General features: G+C 45.4%; 1 protein-coding gene across 3 annotated transcripts in view; it reads left to right on the forward strand.

The window, feature by feature from the left end:
* Positions 1 to 27,439, forward strand: part of UROC1 (urocanate hydratase 1) — a 369,204-nt gene that overhangs the window by 258,751 nt on the left and 83,014 nt on the right. For all 3 annotated transcript variants that reach the window (XM_068112860.2, XM_078776094.1, XM_068112862.2), the window contains exons 6-9: positions 12,105 to 12,233; positions 21,044 to 21,105; positions 21,520 to 21,586; positions 22,222 to 22,365. In XM_068112860.2, the coding sequence (XP_067968961.2) occupies positions 12,105 to 12,233; positions 21,044 to 21,105; positions 21,520 to 21,586; positions 22,222 to 22,365 (402 nt within the window). The remainder of the gene's footprint in view (positions 1 to 12,104; positions 12,234 to 21,043; positions 21,106 to 21,519; positions 21,587 to 22,221; positions 22,366 to 27,439) is intronic.

The raw sequence follows: 27,439 nt of genomic DNA on the forward strand, positions 1-27,439 counted from the left end.
TCTTGTATTTTAAAAAAAAAAAAAAAAAAAAAAAAGTGCTAGTGGGTTGGAGGGAAGTCGAAGAAAATAGAAAGGATTAGGCAGAAGAATATTGGGGATATTATGAGAGGGTGATGGCTCACATTTTTAAGGAGTAGGGGGGAGAAGGTGGGAAGAACATGATTAGCCAAACTCAGGAAGGCGATTCCACGGTTGGGAGAAGAGTGGGACGAAAGCTGTACGTCCCGCTGAGGAGGGTCTCCGCAACATCCAGGCTCTCTCGGCCACAGGCTCTCGTAGCCTCTTCCAGGTCAAAAGGAGTCTCCATACCCACTGGTCACCCATCAGACCCTCCCTCCGACGGATTTCCAATTACAGACACCACTGGCTGCCAGGGAAAAATTACCTATGGGGTGGGGGTGGGGGGGCCGCAGTCACCACTCCTCCAGAGCTTGTTCCGTACCTGCGGACACATACCTTCCCCACCCACAAAATCCAAAATGACATTCCCTCCTCCACTGCCATTCAATTCTCAAACACTGCAGTGAAAAAAAAACCATGTCATTGTGTTCCTACACTGCCATTGCCTGCTTACATGTGAATTCCCACATTCACACTCCAACCACAACTCAGCTCCCTCACGATTCACACTCCAACCACAACTCAACCACCAAACACAAGACACTTTTTATCACACACAAACCGATCCACTCACCGACCATGTCGTCACTCTCGCCCGCCCCCACTCCAAATTACTCATGTCCCAATTTGTGAGCTCCAATCACCGAGCCCCACTCAATCATCCTGTCATGCCTCCACCAATCACAAAGGCCAGGGTGTGGCCTCCTCGCCATGAGTCATCAGGAGAACGGAGTCCAGTTGTCGTTCGGGAATGTTTGGATGACGTCGGCGGTCGTGAGGCGGGATTTACGCACCGATCAGCAAATGTGCTGGGTGTTGGTTAGCCCTGGCGGCATTGTGAGCGAATGAGTCCATTTGTATAGTTGTTGATTGGTGGGATTTTTAATTGTAATAAAGATGGAGCGAAGATCACAGGGGCAAAATTACACACTGGGGAATTAACCTTTGAGCCCTAGAATTGCTTAACACAAAGCCATGCCCCTTATGGTGACATGCGGATGCTCTTACCCAGACAGACGGCCTAATTAGATACATCGAGTTTCCTCTACACGACATACGGACCATGCTAATCAACACGATTCTAACTTTCCCATCAGGTATTTCATGCCTACCCCCATAAACGTAACAATACATACACACACACACACACTGTCATGGCCAAAAATATTGGCACCATTGCACTTTTTTCAAACAAGGCACCATTTCTTCCAGAAAATTGTTCAAATTAAAAGATCCTTCAGTATCCACATGTGTATTTCTTTGATTTGCAGTGGGAAAAAAACAAAAAAAGCTGAAACAATTACTAAGTCTTAGCTTATTCCACACAGAAATCCTAAAATGGCCCGTTTATTATGACAATATTATTGGCACCTTTTAGAAGTTTTTAGAAATAATGAGATTTCAAGCAGGTGATTCTCCTTTACTTTGGAATGGAACTCACCTGTGTTGAGCTGTAGGTGCCTGCAATATAAAAATCACTCATTCATCCAGTTTGAATGGAAAAAAGGAGTCATTCTGCTGATTTGTGTCACTGTGTGTACCAAAATGAGCATGGAGAAAAGAAAGAAAAACAAAGAATTGACTGAGGAGGTCAGATACAAGATTGTAGCCAAGTATGGACAATCTCAAGGCTACAGGTTCATCTCCAGACACCTTGATATTCCTGTGTCCATTGTACGCAATGTTATCAGGAAGTTTAAGGCCCATGGCACTGTAGCCAACCTCCCTGGACGTGGCCACGAGAAAGCTTGATCGAAGATTGCAGTGAAGGATTGTCCGAATGGTGGAGAAAGCACCTCGATCAACTGCCAAACAGATTCAAGCTGACCTTCAGACACAAGGTATGACAGTTTCAACTCGCACCATCCGTCGCCAACTCAATTAAAGGGGTTTTATGGTAGGAGACCCAGGAGGACCCCACTGCTGAGAGAGGGACATAAGAAAGCCTGACTGGAGTTTGCCAAAACACACCTGAACAAGCCAAAATCCTTCTGGGAGAATGTTCTGCGGACAGATGAGACCAAATTCGAGCTTTTTGGTAAAGCACATCATCTCTTTGTTTACAGAAAACAAAATTAAGCTTCAAAGAAAATAACACCTTCCCTACAGTCAAACATGGAGGAGTTACGTGATGTTGTGGGGTTGCTGTGCTGCATCTGTCCTGGGTGCATTGAATGTGTGCATGGCACCATGAAATCAGGAGATCACCAAGGCATTTTGGAACGCAATGTTCAACCCAGTGTCAGAAAGCTTGGTCTCCTTCGAAGGTCATGGGTCTTGCAGCAGGACAATGACCCCAAACACACTTCAAAAAGCACCCAGGAATGGTTCAAGACAAAAGGCTGGACTGTTCTGAATTGGCCAGTAATGGGTCCAGATCTAACTCCCATTGAACACCTGAGGGGAGATCTGAAAACAGCAGTTGGGAGAAGGCACCTTCAAATCTGAGAGAACTGGAGCAGTTTGCACAAGAAGAGTGGGCAAACCTGCCAGTAGAGAGGTGGAGGAAGCTCATTCACGGCCATAGGAAGCGCTTAAATGCAGTTAATTTGTCCAAAGGCTGTGTGTGCTACCAAATATTAATCTGGGGTGTCAATAATTTTGTCAATGCCATTTCTTTTTATTCTCTGATTTAAAAGGATTTATTAAGTTCTGAATCAAAAAAAAGGTTCTGTAATATTAACATTGAAATAAAGAATTGTGGAGACCAAATATTTTTGTCAATTAACATATTTTAAGAGAAGATTCTCAGAGATCCAAGTATTAAAACACAGTTCGGCTATTTAGATATAGATAACTTAAAATGCATTAACAATGATGACTTACCTATCAATATTATGCACCGGTCTTTCTTTATGGCCATCATTACCCTCGCCAGAGGAGAAGGTATTGCATTTGAGTCCATTTGTTTGTCTGTTTGTCCGCACAGAATAAATATGATTTTCTCTGCAACCGTTGGTCCGATTGACAGGAAATTTTCACCATAGGTGCAAATCAACCTGTGTAATTTTTTAATGATAATTATGACGTAATAGGTCACGTGGTCCGGCCGCCATCTTCGAAAAATCGAAAAACTTTGCACCTCTATATCTCGGAAAGTGCTGAATAGAAAAAATGGAGACATGGCTCATTGTAAAGAACTCCCCATGGGGAATAAAATATGTTAACGATGCTGTCATAGGTGCCTCCATTATGACGTCATAATTCGACAAGTACAAAACTTCATCCGATCAAGATGAAATTTCTTGAGCATAATCTCAGAATAAATTAGTTTAGAAAAAAAATGATGACGTCATCGGTCACGTGATTCGGCCGCCATGTTTGTTTTAACACAAAAGCCTTAAAAACCACTGAAAATACATCCTGGCGAGGGTTTGCAATCTCTGATTGCTCTTTTTCTTGTTCTGTATGACATACATCTCTAATCCAAAATAAAGAATTGTGTATCAACTCAGAGGTGCCAAAAACATGAAAATAAAAATTTCAGAGACTAAGTTTTGTCTCAATAAGCAAGTGTCACACTCTGCACCCCTCCCGAGTATCAGTAAATTCCACCCGTGAGATGCCGCAATGTGTTTTTCATTAAATTTCACTGGAATATCTTGGTTGGATAAGTGTCCACCCCCCTTATAATAACAATTGTAAATGAGCTCGGGTGTAACCAATCACCTTCAAAATCTCACACCAAGTTAATTAGCCTCCACCTGTGTTAAATCGTTATATTTGCACAATATGGTTGTAAATACCCAGAAATATAATATGAAAATAAAAACAAGCCTAATTAACTGTGCAGAATCCAATGCATAATTAAATGTGCAGAAGAAATGTTTGTGTACTTCTTTGCTACATTTTCATATTATTCATGTAATTCCATATTTGCACAATAGATAACTAATTAAATAGATATTTGTAGAAAATTTATGACATGGACAATAAGAATATATAGCTCCATGAGCTTCAGGTTAAAATGGAGGGAATCAAATGAAGAATCCTGACATCATGAGCCACATGTAGGTTATGTTAGTGATTTACTTGGGGACGTGTGTGTGGGGGGTAAGGGCAGAGGGGTATTCAGTCTCGTGCTTACTCAGTGTTAATTCTGCCCTTGTTACCCTCGCCAGAGGAGAGGGTATTGCATTTGAGTCCGTTTGTTACTTGCAAAATCGAAGATTTTTCGAGTATATTGGTCGGTTGTGTTTGTGGTTCTGTCTGTTTGTTACTTGCAAAATCGAAGATTTTTCAAGTATATTGGTCGGTTGTGTTTGTGGTTCTGTCTGTCTGTTAATGCACTTGCATAGCTCATTGTAAAGGTCTTGCCCGCAAATATAGTCTGTTTGTTTGTTTGTTTGTCACCGGCCTACAGGTCACAATTTTCAACCGATCTTCACCAAACTTCACCAAATGGTAGAGTTGGACAAAAGCCAGAAGCCTATTGTTTTTGGGGTCAATAGGTCAAAAGGTCAACATAGGCCAAAAGGTCAACATAGGCCAAATTTCTAAAATCCTCAATTTTCATCCAATTGACTTGAAATTTGAAGAAGACTTGCATATCTGGTCACTGAATTCAACCACCAAGTATCATTGAGGTCAACATAGGCCAAAAAGTCAACATAGGCCAAATTTCTAAAATCCTCAATTTTCATCCAATTGACTTGAAATTTGAAGAGAACTTGCATATCTGGTCACTGAATTCAACCACCAAGTATATTTGAGATCACCATAGGCCAAAAGGTCAACATAGGCCACATTTCTAAAATCCTCAATTTTCATCCAATTGACTTGAAATTTGAAGAGGACTTGCATATCTGGTCACTGAATTCAACCATAAATTATATTTTTGGTGAACATAGGCCAAAAGGTCAACATAGGCCAAAAGGTCAACATAGGCCAAATTTCTAAAATCCTCAATTTTCATCTGATTGACTTGAAATTTGAAGAGGACTTGCATATTGAAGAGGACTTTGTGTTTTTGTCGAAACTGGTCTTGTATGTACCTATTGGGGTGTCTTGAATAGTATTCTTGGCGTTGGTTTTTCATACCTGTGTACAGAATCGTCGGTCTCTCTTATCGTGTATTCTGAGGCCTAAGTGTAGTACTAGGCTACTGTGTCCAACCTTGGCTTGAGGCTTCGTTTTTGTCTCAGCGGTTCTCTGATCGCGCTGCAATTATTTTCCGGTCTCTGTTTTTCACGGTCTTTTCATCCCATACTTCCTTGTTTTAAAATCTCAAAAAAAAAAAAAAAACCCAAAAACATTTCCTTCTGTTCTTATTCGTTTATTCGTTCTTATTTGTTCGTTCGTTCGTTTTTCGACCACGTTGTTTCGTTTGTGATCACGTTGTTAAAAAATGTCTCATCTGACCCCTGAAGACCTGTATTCTGTCATATTCTATAACACCTTTTTCTTCTTCTTCTATAAAAGGATGCTTTCGACTTGCTCACCAAATCCATTCATTCCAAAAAAAAATTCCATCTCTTATAGTGCATCTTTCATTCATTCCCTAAACTCTCCAGCACTCCATCCTCCCTCCAGCGTCCTCAAACGTATTTTTGACTCGAATGTCTCAAGAAACTCATTTTGCAATAAATGTTCGTTTCCCATTAATCGTACATTTTTCAAAATCCCATCACCCCAAAATCCCATTTCCCATCACCCCTCCCCTCTAAATCTACCCCCTTGTCCATCCCCTCCAAATCATCCCCATCACCCATCTCTTTCAAATCTTCCCCCTTGCCCCTCCCCTCCAAATCTTCCCAATCACCCATTCCTTTCAAATCTCCCCCCACACCCCTCCGCTCCGAGACTCTCCCTCGCTCCTCCCCTCCTAGACTCCCCTCTCACCCCTCCCCCTCAAAGCGTCCTCCCCACTTCTTCCCCCTTCCAACTTTCACCTTCATCTCCCTCAACCTTCTGCCTCGCTCTTCGCCCTCGTCAAATAACACCTCACTGCGCCTCTCCCAATCACCATCAAACCTTTTGTCTGCCCCATTCTTCCCTTTCTCCAAGCTATTCTGTAATCTCCAACACACCTTCAACAGCTCTCCCTACCTCTTCCTCCTCTTCCACATCTTACCCTACCGCTCCCCCCCCCCCCCCCCTCCTGTTCTGTATCCGATGCTCCCCCTTCCTCTTCCTTAATAGTATGGACCTCAAACATCCGGGGCCTTCGCTCAAACTTGTCTGATCTCTCCATACAGGTTGCTTCTGACAAACCAGACGTGATCTGCTTAACAGAAACTTTCCTCCTTCATGATGTCTCTGATTCCTTGGTATCTCTCCCAGGTTACTCCCTCCTCCGGTATGATAGACCTGAGCCTCGTCCTGGAGGTGGGGTTGCTATCTTTATAAAAAACTCTCTTCCTCACTCGCCCTGCACTGCCCTCTCTCCACCTCACCCCCAGGAATACCTTTGGCTACGGCTTCCCCTTCGCTCCCACCTTTTGTTCATATGTGTGTTGTACCGTCCACCAAACAGTGATGACTCCATCTACATCTCGCTGTCTGAGAATATGGACCAACTTCTATCTATCCATCCCAACTCTCTCTTCCTCATATGTGGTGATTTCAACTGTCACCATGCCAGTTGGCTGGGTGTGGGTACCGCTCTCACCAGCCATGGCTCTTCAGCAAAGGACTTCTGTGACTCACTGGGACTGACACAATCTGTCAATTTCCCGACCCGGATTTCAGTCAATGGAGCATCTTCTCTTCTGGACTTGGTTATGACTAACTTCCCTGAAAATGTCTGCTGCTCTTCTTCTGCTCCAATCGGCTCTTCTGATCATGTGCCTGTTAAAGTGGACATCTCTCTGACCATTCTCAGAGAGCCTCCTCAGCGTCGACGAGTCTGGCATTTCACTCAGGCCAACTGGCACGGTCTTCAAGCAGCCATCAATCATCTGGACTGGTCTCCCATCTCTACTGCCTCTGACATAAATTCTTCCTGGGAATTCTTCCAAAGCAAACTGCTCTCTCTCATGCACAGATTTATCCCATCTCGTCTTCTGTTGTCTTACCCTTCCTCCCGTCCATGGTACACGGAATCTTGTGGTGAGGCTATTGCCCAGAAACAACTTGCTTTCGTCTCCTGGAAAGCAAATCCAACGGAAGGAAATCTCATTTCCTTTCACAAAGCCCGAAACAAGTGTGTGTCCACCCTCAGGAGAGCCAGGAAACAATATCTCTCCGTTCTCAGGACCGAACTCTCTTATCTGTCTCCCTCTTCCAAATCCTGGTGGCGTCTGGTCAAATCTGTTTCTGGTGTTTGTTCCCCCTCCATCCCCTCCCTCACCTCAAATGGCCACACGGCTGACTCCGCGCGTGAAAAAGCTGAATGCCTCAACTCTGTGTTTGCCTCTAAATCTTCTGTCCCAAACCCATCCCTCTCTGTACCCACCGTACCCAGTCGTACCCAGCTGCTCCTGGACTCTGTGTGCTTTCCTCCTGACAAGGCGGAAAAGTTTCTGTCAACCCTCGACTCGGATTCTGCAACTGGACCTGACGGCATCAGCCCACGGGTCCTAAAATCCTGTTCTTCCGCTCTTTCACTCCCTCTCTCTGTTCTCTTCACCCTCTCTTTTGCTCAAGGTCATCTTCCATCTGCTTGGAAATCTGCCAACATCACCGCTTTGCACAAAAAAGGTGCAAAAACAGATCCCAGCAACTACAGACCAATCAGCCTTCTCCCAATTATCAGCAAAGTCATGGAATCCATCATTGCTTCAGATATGAAATCTTTCCTCTTCTCCAATGGCTTGATCTCTGATCATCAATTTGGTTTCAGACCTGGACACTCTACTCTGGACATGCTGCTTCTGCTTTCTCAACAATGGATGGAGGTCCTCAATGACAAACAGGAAATTAGAGCAGTCTCCCTTGACATATCACGTGCCTTCGATACGGTCTGGCACCCCGCTCTGCTCACCAAACTCTCCTCTTTTGGTATCAATGGAAATCTCCACGCATGGCTGGTGGACTTCCTCTCTAGTCGTAGTCAACGTGTGGCCCTGAATGGGTTTCTCTCATCTCCTCTTCCTGTTCAGGCTGGAGTTCCACAAGGCAGTGTTCTGGGCCCTGTGCTTTTTCTGGTCTTCATCAATGATCTATCTGACTCTCTTGAAAATCCTCTGTATCTCTTTGCTGATGACTCTACTCTCTGTCGCTCCATTCTTCATCCCTCAGATCGGCAGTCTGCTGCCTCCTCACTCTCTGCAGACCTGTAAAAATCACAGACTGGGCAAACAAGTGGAACATGTCTTTCAATCCTGACAAATCTCACACTCTTACGATGTCTCTCCGAAAAGACCGACTGGACAACCCTCCCATCCACTTTCTGAATAATCCTCTCCAAGAAGTTCTGTCACTCAAGCTTTTGGGTCTCACTATCTGCCATGATCTTTCCTGGGAAAACCACATTTCAAATCTGGCCTCCAAAGCCAGTCGCCGACTGGGCATCCTCCGTCGTGCAAAGTCCTTCCTTGGCACACCTGAGCTCCTCACCACATACAAGGCTTTCATCCGCAGCTCAATGGAATACTGCTCTCCCCTCTGGGCTGGTGCTCCTGCCTCACACCTAGCTCGTCTTCACGCTGTTGAAACCAAAGCATTCAGAATCATTGGAATCTCCCGCGATGAAGCTAACTCCAAGGGCCCCTCACTCACTCACCGCAGGCAGGTTGGTGGTCTTTCCATCTTCTACCGACTCCTCTCTGGCCTTGCCCCCCCAGCTCTCTCTGGGCTCTGTCCCGCAAATATTCCTACAGGTCGCACAAGATCTGCCTGCAACCCTCTTATGGTCAAACTGCCAAAATCAAGAGTCTCTGCTCACCTTCACTCCTTCATTCCTCTTTTCTCCCGCCTCTGGAACAAACTCCCTCACTCTCTTCAATCCCACTCCATCCTCCAGGTCTTTAAAACTGCTGTTCACCACCATCTCTTATCTTCCCCCATCCAAAACCTTGATCTTTTCTACCCCCGCTAATTTCACCCCAATTCCACTTTTTTGAAATACCAACTTCTGTCCTGGAAGTCCTTGGTGTCCTTGTGTTTTATACTTCTCCCTCCACCCCCCCCCCCCCCTTCCCACGCCTCCTCCCCCCAAGCCCTCTCCCTTCCACACATCTCCCTGCTCTCAAATGTTGTGTTTGTGTGCTTCCCCTTCTCTCCCCATCTTGTTTTCCGCTCCCTCTTTTTGTGTGTTTTGTTTGTCTGGTTGATTTGTTTGTGAAGTAAATGTTAGCTCTTTCACGAGCCTCGATTCGGTATACAAAAAATAATAATAAAAAAAACAAAAAAAAATATCTGGTCACTGAATTCAACCACCAAGTATACTTGAGGTCAATATAGGGCAAAAGGTCAACATAGGCCAAATTTCTAAAATCCTCAATTTTCATCTGATTGACTTGAAATTTGAAGAGGACTTGCATATCTGGTCACTGAATTCAACCACCAAGTATACTTGAGGTCAACATAGGCCAAAAGGTCAACATAGGCCAAATTTCTAAAATCCTCAATTTTCATCCTATTGACTTGAAATTTGAAGAGGACTTGCATGTCTGGTCGCTGAATTCAACCATGTTTTATATTTTAGGTAAACACAGGCCAAAAGGTCAACATAGGCCAAATTTCTAAAATCACCAATTTTCATTTGATTGACTTGAACTTCTAAGAGGATTTATATATATGGTCACTGAATCCAACCACCATCTATTTTTGAGGTCAACATAGGCTAAAAGGTCAACATAGGCCAAATTTTTAATATCCTCAATTTTCATCCGATTGACTTGAAAATTGAACAGCATTTGCACATTGAGTCACTAGCTAGGGAAACTAACTATTTTTGAGGTCAAAAGGTCAAAGGTCAACTCAAGGTCAACCTTCCAAAATCATCATTTTCCACCTGAAAAATAGTCACTTTTCATCCTGTTGACCCTTGCTTTGATCAAGATTGTAAATTTTAATCTTCATGAAATGGACAATTTGCTGTATCATTGGAAAACTTTTGGGGGGAAGGGGCAGATTTTGGAAGTATCGTGCTACGCATGACGTCTTCTTGTTTGTTTGTTTGTCACCGGTCTACAGGTCACAATTTTCAACCGATCTTCACAAAACTTCACCAAATGGTAGAGTTGTCAAAAGCAAGAAGCCTATTGTTTTGGGGTCAATAGGTCAAAAGGTCAATATTGGCCAAAGGTCACCAAAATTGCTAAATTTCTAAAATCTTCAATTTTCATCCGATTGACTTGAAATTTGAAGACCACTTGCATAGCTGGTCACTGAATTCAACCACCAAGTATTTTTGAGGTCAACATAGGCCAAATTTCTAAAATCCTCAATTTTCATCCAATTGACTTGAAATTTGAAGAGGACTTGCATATCTGGTCATTGAATTCAACCACCAAGTATTCTTGACGTCAACATAGGCCAAAAGGTCAACATAGGCCAAATTTCTAAAATCCTCAATTTTCATCCAATTGACTTGAAATTTGAAGAGGACTTGCATATCTGGTCACTGAATTCAACCACAAATTATATTTTAGGTGAACAAAGGCCAAAAGGTAAACATAGGCCAAAAGGTGAACATAGGCCAAAAGGTCAACATCGGCCAAATTTCTAAAATCCTCAATTTTCATCCAATTGACTTGAAATTTGAAGAGGACTTGCATATCTGGTCACTGAATTCAACTCCGTATTATGTTTTAGGTAAACACAGGCCAAAAGGTCAACATAGGCCAAATTTCTAAAATCACCAATTTTCATTTGATTGACTTGAACTTCTAAGATGATTTATATATATGGTCACTGAATTCAACCACCATCTATTTTTGAGGTCAACATACGCCAAAAGGTCAACATAGGCCAAATTTTTAATATCCTCAATTTTCATCTGACTGACTTGAAAATTGAACAGCATTTGCACATTGAGTCACTAAATAGGGAAACGAACTATTTTTGAGGTCAAAAGGTCAAAGGTCAACTCAAGGTCAACATTCCACAATCGTCATTTTTCATCTGAAAAATCGTTATTTTTCATCCTGTTGACCCGAGCTTTGATCAAGATTGTAAATTTTAATCTTCATGAAATGGGCAATTTGCTGTATCAATGGAAATCCTTTGGGGGGAGGGGGGCGGATTTTGCAAGTATTGTGCTATGCATGACGTCTTCTTGTTTGTTTGTTTGTCTGTTTTTTGGTTTGTACGCACAGAATAAATATGATTTTCTCTGCAACCATTGGTTTGATTGACAGGAAATTTTCACCATAGATGCAACTACACCTGTATAATTTTTTAATGATAATTATGACGTCATATATCACGTGGTTCGGCCGCCATCTTGGAAAAATCGAAAAACTTTGCACCTCTATATCTCCGAAAGCGCAGAATAGAAAACATTGAGACATGGCTCATTATAAAGAACTCTCCGAGTCCAATAAAATATGTTAATGATGATGTCATAGGTGCCTCCATTATGACGTCATAATTCGACAAGTACAAAACTTCATCCAATCAAGATGAATTTTTTGAGCGCCATGTCGGCATAAACTGGTGGAGAAAAAAATAATGATGACGTCATCGGTCACATGGTTCGGCCGCCATCTTGTAAAAACCGAAAAACTTTGAACCTATATATCTCCGAAAGCGCTGAATAGAAAAAATTGAGACATGGCTCATTGTAAAGAACTCTCCATGGGGAATAAAATATGTTAATGATTATATCATAGGTGCCTCCATTATGATGTCATAATTCGACAAGTACAAAACTTCATCCGATCATGATGAAATTTCTTGTGTCATGTAGGCATAAATTGGTCTAGAAAAAAATGATGATGACGTCATCGGTCACGTGGTTCGGCCGCCATATTTGTTTTAACACAAAAGCCTTAACAACCACTGAAAATACATCCTGGCAAGGGTTTGCACTCTCTGATTGCTCTTTTTCTTGTTGCACATGTATTACATATGTGGTCCCTTACCTGGTGTTGCAGTTTTGGTTGGTGATGAAGTTTCTGTCAGAGATGACAGAGGAGCAGACACTGGTGATGAACAGTGGGCATCCTCTTGGTCTCTTCCCAAGCCATAGGGATGCACCCCGTGTGGTCATTAGCAATGGTATGGTATGTATCTTCACTCATTCACCCAGAAAGTTCCCTCTACCGACACAATCACACACACAAAAAACATACACACACTTGCAGAATAGTTCAGATGGTAGAATGCGAGTGGCAACATGATCTCTCATCTGCACTTGGCCAATGACAAGATTAAAGCAAACTACAACCCGCTGATGGAGGAACTGCATCTCCCAGTACTATGTCCTTCAGTTCAAACCAAGCTATTTCATTCTCCGAGTATCTATTTAGTTCTTCCTGCATTTCCGAGTTGTATCTCGGATCCTGCTGAGACTTTTGGAATGAAATTTTGCATCAATAATGGGAATAAAAGTATGCGGGGTTGACTTTTTTGATATTGACTTAATTTTAAGGTCATGACCCAGTTATAGACATTTTAACTTTTTTCATCATAACTCGACTACGGTTTGTCCGATCGGCCCAAAATTGCCCTTCTAGATAGCCTATACAGAGAGTAAGGCAAATGCACACTTTATTTCCATCATACCCCTCTGAGTTAAAGGTCAAAGTCAAATGGCGGTTTCGAAAAGAAAACGTGTATTTTGTCATCACTCAATTTTGCCAATAGGGAATCTCAAAATTGTGTCCTTGACCTACTTTTTTTCGGATTGTGACCTAATTAACAAAAAACATCTTTTTGATCATGACTTGAATAACTCTCCTCCAATCTTCATGATGTTGAGTTTTGTGGATAGATTTTAGATGGGGACACATTTTTAGCTCACCTGGAACAAAGTTCAGGGGAGCTTATACGATGGTGCGTCGTCCGTCCATCAGTCCGTCAGTCAGTCCGCCCGTCTGTCCGTAAACACTTGAAACTTCTTCTCCGAAATCGCTAATGGGATTGCGACCAAATTTGGCACAAATTATATTTGTTATGTTGTGACTAAAATTTGTTCCCGCATTGAAAGAAAACATAGGGGCAATACCCCTGGCACTTATCTGGTAGAATAAACAGTATACTGCACTGACTAAAGGTTTTTTTTTTTTGGTTTTTTTTTTTTTTTTTTTGTTGTATACAAGATCGAGGCTCGTGAAAGAGCGAAAGAGCGAAGAACCGAGTCATATTGTCGCGTTCACTGGGGGATTAAGATCCTCCAAGGTGACGGGTGGCCGATCAGGCTTTACACTCCAAGGCGTTCAAGCCAACAATGGCGGACCTTCTTTACACGCGAGGGAAAGCAGAGTGACGAACTTACCTGCACGGATTCCACTGGACGTCCTCAAACCACGATAATCAACTCAAACTGAAACGGAATTCACATGTAACAATAAAAGGGTTTAATAAAAATAATGCCAGGGAACAAGAAATGCACGGTAACCAAAATCCTAAACAGAGCGCTCACACACAGACCCATATACAACACAAGGGGAAAAATAACTGAAAGTAATAAATGTGTGCACTCAGCTCTGGTCCCCTTGACCGTCCGGGATCACCAACAGGCCCCGCCTCCCCGCGTGGGAAAACACGCTTTGGCGCGCAGTCCGTTCACCCGCCAGCCGCAGCATGGGTCCCTGAGTCCGTGCGCGTGAAAACCAGTCTTGGCGCGCAGTTCGTTCAATCCAGCCGCCGAGCGCAAAGCGAGCAGACCGAGCTCGTCCTCGTCGTCTGCTCCACACAGCACCAACGGTCTCTCAGGCGCACCCAGCCGCCACGCAGTCAGCACCAAACGAACCAGGGAAAGACAATGCATCCGCTCGCACCAATCGCCTGGACCAAAAGAAAAGAGAACACGAGCCGCGACTGTCTGCAGTAACTCGGGACACCAAGAGGATAAAACCATGACTGTTCGCTTTCAAACCCCAAACTGAGAGAAAAAAAAACGAATCTGCGTCTGCTCGTCACTAAAGCCAAGACCCAAGAGAAAGATGCGTCTGCTCGCAATGAATGTCCCAACGCAAAAGAGCACGAACTGTGTCCGCTTGTGACGACATCCACGAAGCAAGTGTTACGGATTTGTTACTTCCGTTGTTGTGGTTTTCATCCACTGTAAACATTTTTGATTCCATGTATTATTATTATTGTTGTTTGAGGGAAACAGCAATTATTATTGTCAAAAGGTAAAAAGGTTAATGTTTTAAATGAAACAGGAACCGGACGGCGACGAAGAGGAAGAGGAGAAAAAGAAGGCGGAGCGAGTGGAGTCGGACAAGAAGCATAGTTGCTTTGCGGTCTGGAGCGAACATTGACGAGCAAGAGTCACGAGTGAACTTTGGGTTTCCCAGGAAAGGGATTGCTGCGACAGAGTTGTTATCGCTGTGACAGATTAACCTGCGTGTCAGGTTTTGCGATTGATTCCAAAGAGAATCATCGAAGGGCCGTTACGTCTCGAGAACGTGCCGTCGGCCATTTTGACTCGCGCGCTTTGCGCGTCGAGCAAGGTTTCTTTGCTTCGTCAGCCGTTTTCACCGCTTTCAGACGTATCTGGTGTGTGTGTGTGCCATGTGGCTTTTGAAGATTAATTTGCGGTTCGCCGACTGTGAGACGTGGAACGTCCATACCTGAGGGTGTGATTTCCCCGTCGCCTGGAGGGCGCCTATGGATTTCCCAATCGCCTTGAGGGCGCCTTTGCACAGCTTTGGCAGCAGGACTGTAACTGCCAACCCAACGGGATTCTGGTCTCGATTGGACATCGTTCTGACGATCGCTGGAGCGGATCGACTTTGGCTTGAAGCCGGAACCAACTTTGGCTTGAAGCCGGGAATTAGAGACATTGGGAATCTTCTTCTTTTCGCTCACTTGGAGCACAGTGAGTTATATTGTACGAACCTGATGGTACCATCATAGGAAATATATATTGGTTGTACAATTGATTACTATTGTTGTTGTACTGTTATTCTTGTGTGATCTTAATACAATACTAGTTTGTTTGTAACAATTGGTGTGGCTTCACCATTGATCTTTGACATACAGAATAACACATTTTTTCTGCCTTGACTCCTCTCGGGGCTCGGAGGTACACCGTGACCAGCGGGGTTGGGGAGGAGCACGTAACACAAGACAGGGAAAATGCTGGGACACAGTATTTTGTTCCCCGGTCTCCCACGTCATCTGACGACGTCTGCGCGTGCTCCAATCCAAGAGTCCATCTCATCGCTCTATGGCCGTCCTGACCAATGGCTCTTTGGAGCGTGGCCTCGCAGCCACTTGCCAGCCTTTGTGATCACCCGGTCGGTGGTATCAATGGTAGTTGAATGTCCTGGTTCCAGTTGCTTTTATTTGGTGTTATTAGTACACGCCGATTGCTTGGCGGGTATGGTGTGGGTGTCGTGCATGTCAGAGGAGAAATCAGAACAATAAGGAACAGTGGAGAAATCAGAGGCAATTTACATGCAGGGGATTTACCCAATTAACATAACCCCACCCCTCACCATGGGGACAAAGATACAACCTTACATGACATCCGGCCTGACTCATGTACATCAAGGTGATTACATGACATATGGAGCACAGGTAATCGCGGTAGGACGCGATACAATCCTACCTGGCCCTAAGGTAATCCATTGCCTTACAACCATTAATGTAAACGTATTTTAAACCAATTTCAATGGTTGCTAGAACACAGGGCAGCACGTAGAATCACACTGACATAATCATAAGACTTTATGCAAACAAACAGAAAATACCTATTTTGGGGGACAACCCCTTCCGCCCTCGTCCCTCAACCCCATATACCTCCTCAGACCCCAATTCTTCTCATGCCTTGAACAAACATTGGTACATCATGGGTGATTAAGGTTGTGGTGAAGTTTCATCGAAATTGCGTGTGTCGTTTCTGAGAAGAAAGGAAATACCTATTTTTGGCGGCAACCCCTCCCCCCCCCCCCCCCCCCCCAGGATTCCCAAAGGGGCAGATTTTTTTCATGCCATGAACAAACTTTGGTACATCACAGGTGGTGAAGGTTGTGGTCAAGTTTCATCAAAATCGTGTGTGTAGTTTCAGAGAAGAAAGCAAATACCTATTTTGGGGGGTCAAACCTGGACCCACTTTTAGAAAGTCAAACTCTCGTCACAACACAACAAACATAATTTGTGCAAAATTTTGTCGCAATCCCATAAGCGGTTTCGGAGAAAAAGTTTCAAGAGTTACGGACGGACGGATGGACGGGCGGACGGACGACGCGCCATCGCATGAGCTCCCCTGAACTTCGTTCCAGGTAAGCTAAGCATCGTGGTCTAAGGGGGTTTACCGGGGGTCAAAGTGGATGCAGGTTTGACTCCCCAAAATATGAATTTGTTTTTTCCTCTGAAACTACACACACTATTTCGATGAAATTTAACCACAACTTTCACCACCCATGATGTACCGAAGTTTGTTCACGGCATTAAAAAAATCTGCCCCTTTTGGTGTCTATGGGGGTTACCCCCAAAATAGGTATTTGCTTTCTTCTCAGAAACAACACATGCAATTCTGATGAAACTTGACCACAACCTTAATCACCCGTGTTGTACCAAAGTTTGTTCCTGGCATTTAAAAAAAATTGGGGTATATGGTGGTCTATGGGGGGCTTGTCCCCCAAAAATAGGTATTTGCTTTTTTCTCAGAACCTACACACACAATTTTGATGAACTTTCACCACAACCTTCATCACCCGTGATGTGCCAATATTTGTTCAACGCATTGGATAAAATGGGGTCTGAGAAGGTACATGGGGTGGGATGGGGGGAGGGGAGGTTCCCCCCGAAATAGGTATTTTTTGTTTTGTTTGTTTGTTTGTTTGTTTGTTTAAAGTCTTATGATTGTGTTAGTATGATTCTACATGCTGCCCTGTCTTCTAGCAACCACTGAAATTGGTTTAAAATACCTTCAGTCAGTGCAGTATACTGTTTATTCTACCAGGTGAGCGCCAGGGGTATTGCCCCTATGTTAAAATTTACACTCTATCTCTAAATTTTGAAGGTCAAGGCCATATGGGGTACCAAAAAACATATGGCCATCATTGGATCGCGTGTGACCGCCATGGTGAACCCTCTCCCAGGAGGCTTACCCTTGACAATCACTTTATGATCTCACATATCGAGTTTATAATTTGTTTACGGTGCTGGCAAGAACTCAACTACTCTTTGCGAATGACCTTGCGGCATCTTTAGCGTCCACCAACAACCAGTGCTGCTAGACGAGTTCTCTGGCCTAACGTCTATCCGAGGGACGGTACACACATATTGATGCATCGCCTTGCCTGCGAAACATCAGAATGGTAGTTCATAGCTCAGTCAAGAATCTAACTAGACAGCTAGAAGGGGAACATGCATACCTCAAAACTATCCTGTCAGCCCACATTTCTGGTAATTAAGGAAATGAGAAATAACTACAGAAGCTTCCCATATTCAACGTTTAATGCTCACATGAAGATATTTACCTGAGTTTTTATTACTCCCCTACCCAGAGGAGACCATAGATTTGCTCTCCGTCTGTCTGTCTGCCCGTCCGTCCGTCCCACCTGTGGTTTTCCAGACTTTTCCCCCCATACCCTTTAACATATTGTCGTATGATTCCACTGGTTAATACCGGGAGTGTCACGAAAGGCAATAGAGCATTAATTGAAGCGTTCAGTTCCAATGGCGGACTTTATATATCTGCGCCGGAGGAAGAAAGCCTGCTCTCTCTCCACTTATCACTGCAACAATAAACTCCTCCCTGTCTACAGGCATCGTCCCACCATCCCTCAAAATTGCTGCTGTTACCCCCATTCTGAAAAAACCTGGACTCAACCCTGACACCCTAAATAACTTCAGACCCATCTCCAACCTACCCTTTCTGTCAAAAGTTTTGGAATGCGCTGTAGCCACTAAAATCAAACATCACCTCTCTGCCAATAACCTGTATGAAACATTCCAATCCGGATTCCGCTCCAACCACAGTACTGAAACTGCTCTCCTCAAAATCACCAACGACCTTCTCCTCTCCTCTGACGCTGGCATCCTCAACATTCTCATCCTCCTCGACCTCAGCGCCGCCTTTGACACCATCAATCACACCATCCTCCTCACCCGACTTGAAACCACCTTTAACATTACCGGCACTGCCCTCTCTTGGATCAAATCATACCTCTCTGACAGACGCCAGTTCATCTCCATCAATAACTGCAAATCCCCCACTGCTCCCCTCCCCCAAGGTGTCCCCCAAGGTTCAGTTCTTGGCCCCCTCCTCTTCATCCTGTACCTGTCCCCCCATGGTCACTTAATCCGCCGTCATGGTCTCCAATTCCACTGCTTCGCCGATGACATCCAGCTTTTCATCTCCACCAAGTCCATCTCCACCGCCACCCACTCTATCCTGACAAACTGCATCACTGAAATAAAATCCTGGCTTCAAATCAACTTCCTCAAACTTAACTATGATAAATCTGAAATAATCATCATTGGCCCAAAAACGCTCACCAAATCCACCCATAACTTTGCCCTCAACATCGACGGTTTCCCAGTATCCACCTCCCCTCACATCCGGAATCTTGGCATCATCTTTGACCAAACCCTCTCCTTCGACAAATACACTAAACACATCACAAAGACAGCCTTCTTTCACCTGAAAAACATCGCCCGTCTCCGTCCATCCCTCTCCTCCACGGCTGCAGAAACCCTCATCCACGCCTTCATCACCTCCCGTCTGGACTACTGCAACAGCCTCCTCTATGGTTCACCCTCAATAATCACCAATAAACTCCAATACATTCAGAACTCCGCTGCCCGTCTACTCACCCATTCCCGGACCCGTGACCACATCACCCCTGTCCTTTACAAGCTTCACTGGCTCCCCATCCCCCAGAGAATCCAATACAAAATCCTCCTCTTGACCTACAAAGCCCTCCATAACCTGGCCCCATCCTACCTGGCTGACCTCCTCTCCAGACACACTCCCACCCACAACCTCCACTCTGCTGGTACCAACCTCCTGACCTCCCCCCGCCCCCCCCCCCATCCGGACCAAATTCAGATCCTGGGGGGACAGGGCCTTCTCCATCGCTGCTCCCACCCTCTGAAACTCACTACCTCACACCATCAGAGACTCCTCCTCACTCACCACATTCAAAACATCACTCAAGACCCACCTGTTCAACACTGCATTCAACATTTAACCCACAGCATTTAACCCCTGACTATCTCTTCTCCTTCTCCTTCCTTTTGCTTTGATTATTTACCTATTGATTTTTGTCTTTTTGCACTTATTTTTTTGTACTCTGTCAAAGCGTCTTTGGGCTTCTTGAAAAGCGCTATATAAAATAAATGTATTATTATTATTATTATTATTAAGAAAGAGGAGAAGAAGCTAGAAGCCTTACCTGTGTGATCCTGCCGGGCAGTCTCCAACCTGCAAAAAGAACTCAAACCAAAGACGGGGTTTAAAATGTACAGGGAAAATAACAAAGGATTTATTAAAACGGAATGCCAGGACAAAGAAAATGCGATAAACTAAATTCCTAAATTGGGATCCCTCACACCAGACTTAGAACACATACGGGGGATAAAATAATGTGGAAAGGAACGGGGTGTGATTTATTGCACTTAGCTCTGACTCGCTCCGTGCGTTGTCTGCAATCGTCCGGGCCCGAAGCGTGCAGGCCCGACGCGGCTCCGGTGTTGGCGAGAAGAAAGTCCGCCATCTGCCCACTCGCGCTCCGCCAGGCCTCACCGAGCGACTCACTCGCCTCAGCCTCGTCACGCTCTAGCAACAAGCCATGCTCGTACACTCGTAGTTAACACAGAGAACTGCAGTTCCCGGGCCGCCACTCTTCCTGCTGTCTCTGAACGTCTCCCGGTGGCGTCTCTGGTGTTGGCGGAAACTGCCCGGTCGTTCACGAGGTCCCGAACGCGAAGACAAAGAAGGATCGTCAGCACATTACCGTCCACCTTTGAATCCAGCACGGGCAGGGCCAGAAGAAAATGTCGGTCTACCTCCTCTTTTATCGATCCCTGGTGACGTAATCTGTCCCTCACTACCAATGCCCGCAGGCCACCTCTACCATGCTTCGCTCTCCACCTATCACATGCTGTCCGCCTTCTGCCATCATCGGCGTGCCCTGTCAATCAGCGTGATGCCCCCTACACACCTTCCTCCCCTCCAATCAGCGGGTTCCTTCTTACCCCGCCTCCTTTGGTTGGTCGACTCCAGTCCAATAGCGAGTTGCCTCCTGATTCGTCCTTGGCCAATCACGGTTCCCCGTGCGTGTCTTTAGCTTGCCTGCACGATGTGTGATTTCCAAGGTGGTGTAATGGTTGACAAAGCTTCCTTCTGGGCTTCCGGTGCTTTTTATTGTTGGTAATAATTAATTAGTGTACTAATGGTGATGGATTCTTAACTAGTGTCTACATGCAGTGTCGAAAAGGATAATGGGATAAATCACTGAGGTTTTACGAACAGGGGAATTAACATAATCCCTAAACTAGTTAACACCGGGGCCATTCTCGTATGACCACAGAGATATACTTACCCGACATTCGGCTAAACAGGTCCCTGACTTTTGTACATTGAAGTGGTTCTTCTACCCACGATCATCGGAGCACCTACCTATGCAGATCTACCTGAATCTATATATCACTAACCCAAAATTCATAGCAATATTCAACTGAAACTTGGTGCATGGCTTTATTATGATAATTTACAGAAAAGTTTTAATTTCGGGGCATTTCGCCATTTTTCACGGAGTTATGCCCTTTTTGAACTTAATATCACATATTTTACATTGGTCAGTTTGCCAGACTTTTCCCCCTTACCCTTTAACATATTGAACTTAAACTTGGTAGGGGACATACATTGCAAAGCAATTATGCCTCTTGTTTTATAATATTTTTACAGGTCATTCCTAATTATTCTTCACGAGAACAATATGAAAGGATGTTTGCACTCGGGGTCACAATGTAAGTACATCCATCAACACATCTGCTCAAAAATGTCACAATATAATTAAAGACCTGAGTGGAAGAAGTACATAAGTCACATTATTGGGCAAAGTGAGTTAGAACCAGGAACTCGATCTGAAGAATGGCAACAATCCATGTTTGTAATAATTGTACATAGAGTTATTTTGTGATTTGAGTACTTCTTTCACGCCACTCGGGTCTTCAATTGCATAACATTGTGTTAGGTTGCGTTGTTGTGGATTTTTGAAGAGCTGCTGAATTAAGCATCTGTAATCATTTTCAACAGCGATTACACACTAACTTTTGAATATATGAAAATGAGTGTATGAATGTAAATACCACACAGACATGATGGGCCAAATGGCTACTTGTGTGGAATATCCTTTGCACACTTGAATATTATGTTCGCAGGTATGGCCAGATGACAGCTGGCAGCTACTGCTATATTGGCCCGCAGGGGATCGTACATGGAACCTTGGTAAGATACTGGAAAAATCTAGCATCCAGATCATCACTAAAATCTAATTAAGCAGTCCTGGTCACACATCCAACTTGTCCACCAAGTTTTGTCCAAATCTGTCAATATGTTTTTGAGAAATCCTACTCACAGACAGATTAATGGGGGCGAAAACATAACCTCAGTCCACTTTTGGTGGCAGAGGTAATAAAAAGTGTGTTTAAATACCAACATTGTCGCAAAACATATGCGTGTACCAACCAATGCATAAGGACTCTCCACCGCTGGTCGTGTGATCGCCATTTGTAAAGTGAACTCATAAATGCGTTGGAAGGTGTAAGTTGTGCCCTTTACAACATTTATGAACCATGGGTGTGCCTGTCCAAACAATGTGTTACAAATTCCACAATTATGCCGACGTTGGTGTGGCTATAATCATCCCACAGGGATCTGGTTCCGGTTGGGATTAAAACTCTGCCTTCAAATGATAATGATTAAAATGCAAACATCAGAGAGCAACAACAAAAGCAAGGACACCATGGAAAAAAACACTGATGTGAAAAGGATGAAGTCAGCTTCCCAACGTATAAAAGATTCATTGTTGGAAAAACGGAATGGGTGCCATATTGCTGACTAATATCCATCCTCCCCCACAGCTCACATTGCTCAATGCAGGACGCAAGTACTTGAGCTTAGAGAAACTGCAAGGGAAGGTGTTTGTGACATCAGGCCTCGGTGGCATGAGTGGAGCACAAGCAAAAGCTGCCGTCATAGCAGGCTGTGTGGGAATCATCGCAGAGGTGGTGACCGTTATCTGTCGTGACGTATTTTGGATATTATATGATGTTTCGATTTTTACACTATTCACATTTTGTGAATGTAAAATTTTACATTTTACACACCCTAACCCTAACCCTAACCCTAACCCTAAACGGATATGCTATTGTTGCACTATAACAGTATTCCAGTGTGATGGTGCAGGGTGATGAGGTCGATGGATCAGAGCAGAGTCGCCATTCCAATTCCAAATTATTTTACTGGAATAATAATCAAAGATGCACAACATGAGATGCCGGCCTGGCGCATTCAAACACAATATTCGCGCAACCGGATGTGCTGTAAGACCAGTGGTGTTGTTCACAGCAGATGGTCCGAGGCTGCATCTCCACTCATTATTATTATTCGGACTGGTTTCTGAGTTTTAATATTAATCTCATCATTATTCTGAATTGTATAATAATTGCAGATATAAAACAGGAGATGCAGGCTTGGTGCCTTCCGATATGCCGTTTGTGGCAACCTGAGGTGCTGTAAGAGCAACTGTGTTGTTAACACCCGGTGGTCAGCAGTTGCATCTCCACTCTTTGTTATCATTCAGGCTGCCTTCTGCATTTTAATATTAATCTCGTTATTATTTTGAGTTTTTTTATGGGGTGGTAGTAATGAAAATGGGGGTAGTAGTTTTTCTCGTAACACTCTCCCCCTCAAAAGAAATGTCATCTCGACATTCACTTCACCCGAACAACTGTTCGTTCTTCCATCACTCGTACGTACTCCCGAGGTTTTTTACCACGAGTAGACAGAGATACTGGTGTCAGTTTCTTGGAAGACCTCCTCCAAAATCTTCAGCACCGTTTCCCAATTCAAGTCCTCCAACCCACATCCATTCATTGGCATGCAGACCTTGGTTATTCCATGAGCAATGCAGTGGTTTCTCATTGCCTCCAAGCTTTCCTTCAAGCTGGTGCACATTGATCTCTGGTCAGCACTCTCCTTTGTGATGAGGTAGTGCACAAATTTTTTTCCTTTTTTTAGCACCACACAATCTTCGGTCTTCCTTGTGTGACTGAACAGCTCTTGTATACCGGAGCACTTCTCTTCAAAGAGTGTAAGCATTCCTGCTCCCATGGAGCAATCTCCGCTAATGCAGTATGCAAGAGTCTCTGTTGGGGGGCAGTTAAAGATGTCTCCATCAACCAACTGAATCCTGGATTATTGGGTGCTTACTATCCTTCTCACCAAAGATGGTTTTCCCAGTGACTCATAGGTCAATGTTTGTGGAGGTTTAATCCGTCTCTTTGGACGGGAATAGTTGCCATTGGAGGTGTCTTCTTGTACTACTTCTTCCTCCGATTCCAGGAGCTCTTGTGGTCCTTCACTGGTGTGTCCCTCTGCCTCTTCACTGAGGCCCCAGTCTTCCAGTAGTTCTTTCTGCATGACCACCGGAGATGGAGATGGATTTGGCTGTCGTTGTACCCTCCTCCGTGGTTGAAATGCTATGGCGTCAGGGTTGAGATCCGAGATATCCAATCCCTCCACTGTGCCCCATTGGGCTTCGTCCTCAAAGATTTCGTCTTCTGACTCACCAACTGGCTCAATCCCTTCCACAATGGAACCTTGACGGCGTGTCCACCTTCTCCTCAGTCCTCGCTCACTCTGTGCTGTTTCCTCTCTGTGTGGTCTCGGCTGAGGTTCTGCCACAGGAAGGGAGTCACATGGCAACAGAAGATTGCGGTGGAGGGTCCTGGCTCTGCCTCTCCCATTTCCAGGTCTCACCTCATACACTGGGCTATCTGGAGTCTTTCTTCCGACAACGTAAACCTGGTCCTCCCAGTAGGATCGGATCTTCCCAGGACCTCACCTCTCACCAACATTCCTCACCAAAACCCGACCACCTGTTTGTAGCTCTACACCGTAGACTCTTTTGTCATGTGACAGTTTTCCCCGAGTGGCCTGCTTGGCGGCAGTTTTGCTTGCGATTTCATATGCATCTCTCATCCTGTTCCTCCACTTCTCAACATAGTCAGCATAAGAGCCCTCTTTCCCCTCAATGTCAAATCCAAATAGTAGATCTATCGGAAGTCTGGGAGACCTCCCATAGAGCAGGAAGTACGGTGAGAACCCTGTTGCTTCATTGCGGGTGCAGTTAAAGGCATGCACCACACTTGCTAATGAGTTCTTCCAATTTTGTTTTTGTTCTTCAATCAGAGTCCTCAGCATTGCCAGCAATGTCCTGTTAAACCTCTCTACCTGTCCATTTCCTTGAGGGTGGTATGGTGTGGTGTGGGAGCCTTTAATCCCACTTTGTTGCTTCAACTGGGCCATCAGTTGTTTTTTCAAATTCTCATCCCATATCGTGATGGATTCGTTTGGGAAAAGCAAACTTCAGCACAAAGTCACTGAATATCTTGTCTGCAACTGTCCTTGCTGACTTGTTGGTTATTGCATATGCCTGTGCAAATCGAGTGAAATGGTCCATCACCACGATAATGTACTCATACCCTCCTTTACATGTTTCAAGGTGCAGGAAGTCGATGGACAGCAATTCAAAGGGATATGTGGTCTTTATATTCAGCATGGGTGCTCGTGTGATCCGGCTTGGTTTTCGCTTCATTAAGCACTCACATTCCTGTGTCACAAATCTCTCCACATCCCGCTGCATCCTTGGCCAGTAAAATCGGTCCCTGATAAGTTCTAACGTTCTTTCCGAGCCCAGATGCCCCATATCTTTGTGCAGTTCCTTGTATACAAGTGGATGGTAGCAGCGTGGCAACACGAGTTGGGTCCTTGTTGCAGTCTTGCGATACAGGAAACCTTTGCTATTTACCTGCAGCTTTGACCACTCCCTCAGCAAGGCCTTCACCTCAGGGCTTTCCTTTTCTACTGTCGCATTGCTTGGGTGCTCACCCTGGTCTTTTAGCTTCAGCACCGGACCAATGACAGGATCCTCTCTCTGAGCTGACTGGAGGTGACTCAGTGGAATGGGATGTAATGAGGTAGAAGGCTGGTCAAGTTGAATCTCTGTGGCCATTGCATTGATGGCCAATGGACTTAGATGTGGCATGAAGTCCCTCTGTGTGGTGGACACCCCTTGAATGACAGTTTCAGCTACCTCTGGACTCATTCCTTCTGTACACCCATCCATTAACTTACAGAAATCAAGAGGCATGCGAGACAGTCCATCCGCATCTGCGTTCGTTCGGCCTGGCCTGTACTTGACATCAAAGTTGAAGTCCGCCAATTCTGCAACCCATCTCTGTCCAGTGGCATTCAGCTTTTCTGTTGTGAGTACATATGTGAGTGGGTTGTTGTCTGTGTAGACAGTGAAGGAGGGCGCATGGTATAAGTAGTCCCTGAAGCGCTCACATATCGCCCATTTTAATTCCAGGAACTCTAACTTCCCTGAATGCAGGTTGTACTTCCTTTCTGGCGGAGTGAGAGTTCTTGATCCAAAAGCTATGACCCGCAGTTTCCCCTCCTGACGTTGGTACAACACTGCTCCCAAGCCCTCCTGTGATGCATCACAGTGCAGCACAAATGACTGATCAAACCGAGGGTAACCAAAGACAGGTGGGCTGGTGAGGTGGCTGATTATCTGTTCCACTGCCTGTTGATGCTATTCACTCCAGACAATAGGACATTTACGGGGCAACTGGCCTGTTTTTCTGGCGTCTTTATTTTCCTTCCCCCCTTCCTTTCTGTCTTTGACTGTAACTTTAGGTCAGGGGCTGCCAGTACATCATACAATGGCTTTGCGATACGTGAAAAGTTCTGTATGTAAGACCTGTAGTAGGAGAGGAAACCCATGACCTTCCTCAGCTCCCCAACCATGGCTGGCTTTCGGTTTTTCAATGCCTGAACCGGTGCAGTTTCTGCCGGGTCCATGGTGTAGCCCTCCTCTGACACCATCTTCCCCAGGAATCTCACTCTCCACCTGAACATATTGTAGCGGTTACCGCTGGATGCACACAATCGCCTTGCACCGGCCAGAACACGGCCAGACGCGCCTCTCCCGGGCATGCCCGGACTCACTGTTCCCGGGCACGCCCGAACCTCCCGGGCACGCCCGGTCTCGTCTTTCCCGGGCATGCCCGCTCTCGCCTTTCCAGGGCTCGCCCAGAGCGTCCGGGCATGCCCGCTATCGCCTTTTCAGGGCTCGCCCAGAGCGTCCGGGCATGCCCGCTATCGCCTTTCCAGGGCTCGCCCAGAGCGTCCGGGCATGCCCGCTATCGCCTTTCCAGGGCTCGCCCAGAGCGTCCGGGCATGCCCGCTATCGCCTTTCCAGGGCTCGCCCAGAGCGCCCGGGCACGCACAGCCTCGACTTGCCAGGCCGCAGCCAAACACGCCCGGGCAGGTCCAGACTCGCCTTTCCAAGGCTCGCCCTTGACACCCGGGCATGCCCGGTATAGCTTTTGCCGGGCAAACTTCCCGACATAAATGTGTATATATATTGCTGCCCGATAAACGGGCTTGTCAGAATACCTGAGCTGTTTTGTTTCAATAAAGCAACTCGGACGAATTCCATCTTTGGTCGCGTCAATTCTTTCGACTCGCGTTGGAGCGCAGTTCCTTCATTGGTGACCTACCGACATGGATACGGCAGTGACGCTTAAACTGCCTACCTTCTGGGAGGCTCACGCCGCTGTTTGGTTCGCTCAGGCGGACTCTCAGTTCGCCCTGCGAGGCATCACCGCGGACGACACCCGCTTCCACCATGTTGTGGCGGCGCTCGGTTCCGCCACCGCGGCCCGCGCCTTGAGCCTCCTCGAGCACCCGCCGGCTGCTGACAAATACGACGCGCTGAAGACACTCCTCCTCGATGCTTTCGCCCTCTCACCGGCAGCACGCGCACGGCGCCTGCTCGCTCTGCCCGAGCTCGGCGACACGCGCCCGTCAGAGCGCATGGACTATATGCTCTCGTTGCTCGGTGAGCACTCTCCGGATTTTCTGTTCCGCGAGCTGTTCCTTCGCCAGCTGCCTCACCCGGTACGCCTCGCCCTGGCTGGCACGTTGATCACGGATTCCCGCGCCCTCGCCAGGGAAGCCGATAAGATCTCCTCGGCGGGCCAGCACATCGGCGCGGTTACCTGGAGC

Source organism: Myxine glutinosa, chromosome 4 (assembly GCF_964187855.1).
Source record: "Myxine glutinosa chromosome 4, kmMyxGlut1.1, whole genome shotgun sequence".
Taxonomy (NCBI): Eukaryota; Metazoa; Chordata; class Myxini; order Myxiniformes; family Myxinidae; genus Myxine; species Myxine glutinosa.